This window comes from Monosiga brevicollis, genomic scaffold (assembly GCF_000002865.3).
Source record: "Monosiga brevicollis MX1 MONBRscaffold_587 genomic scaffold, whole genome shotgun sequence".
In the NCBI taxonomy this organism is placed as follows: domain Eukaryota; class Choanoflagellata; order Craspedida; family Salpingoecidae; genus Monosiga; species Monosiga brevicollis.
In genome coordinates, this window is record NW_001865253.1 from 1 (window position 1) to 1,021 (window position 1,021).

General features: G+C 50.2%; 1 protein-coding gene across 1 annotated transcript; it reads right to left on the reverse strand.

Moving 5' to 3' along the window:
• Nucleotides 1-61: 61 nt before the first annotated feature.
• Nucleotides 62-940, reverse strand: MONBRDRAFT_13250 (uncharacterized protein; the record flags this gene model as incomplete). The annotated part of the gene is made up of 3 exons (XM_001751146.1): nucleotides 62-358; nucleotides 461-709; nucleotides 881-940. Coding segments are annotated over 3 exons (606 nt in total), but the record flags the coding sequence as incomplete, so codon positions are not given.
• Nucleotides 941-1,021: the final 81 nt, after the last annotated feature.

A 1,021-nucleotide genomic window follows, 5' to 3' on the forward strand; every position in this document is an offset into this window, starting at 1 on the left:
ATCTTTGATGAAAAGAAGTGGGCAATGTTGTGAAGAAACTCAGGCTATCGACAACACGTACAATGATACTGCGCCGATCGAACGCGACGCTGTTGTTCAACAGGATTTGCTGCGAAACAGAATCAACATCTCGATCGCTGAGGCGACCTTCTCGCACGGTTGCAGCAATGTTCTGAATGTCCTTGCTGTTCACGAAGGCGTCAGGCGACAAAGGTTGGACAGCCTTGCGCACGTTGAGCAGAATGGCGTTGTTGTGCATTCCCATCGAAGACAGTTGCTTGATCAGTTCAATACACCCTTTAGTAAGTCGGTGCCGGCGGGGACGAGGCTCGTGAAAATGCTTCAACATGTGGGTGACCTGATTAAACAAGATCGAGCGAGGAGAATTGAAGTGATGAGATTATCATGTCGGCGGTGCTGAGCAGAAATGACAAGGATGAAAGCTTGATAAGAATATGACCTCAATTCGCCCATCAGCAAGTTGCTGGTAATTCACAAAGGCATAGCATTTAATGCCCGGTTGTGTGCTTGAGGTGTGCGCTCGGCAATGATAGGTACGCTTGCCCGTCATAATCATGGAGTACCCCGTTCCGTGCTCCAGCTGCTCCAGCCAAGATGCGAGCGCGTTGGCGTCGCTCATAATCTCTTTGCTGACGCGAATGTCGAGTTGATGGTGGTCACGGGCATGTTCGACCCAGTTGGCACGAGACTTGAAGGCACAAGAGCACTGCCCCGGGTCAAAGTAGCAATTTGTGCCGTCACCGAGCAATTGACAGCGCACAAGGGATGTGGTCGACTAGCACGACGATGCAAGGTATGCGGGGTAAGCTTCAACCGAGCCAGTCGTGCGCTCATGGNCCACAAGGGATATGCAGCTCACCTTGTCCATATTGTGCTTGTTTATTAAATGAGAGCGAAGGCCACTTGTAGTAGCGAACATCCTGCTGCAATGAGTGCACGACAGTCTCTTCTACGGGCACGATAAAAAAAAAAGAAAATAAGATTGAGAGGCACTTGTTCG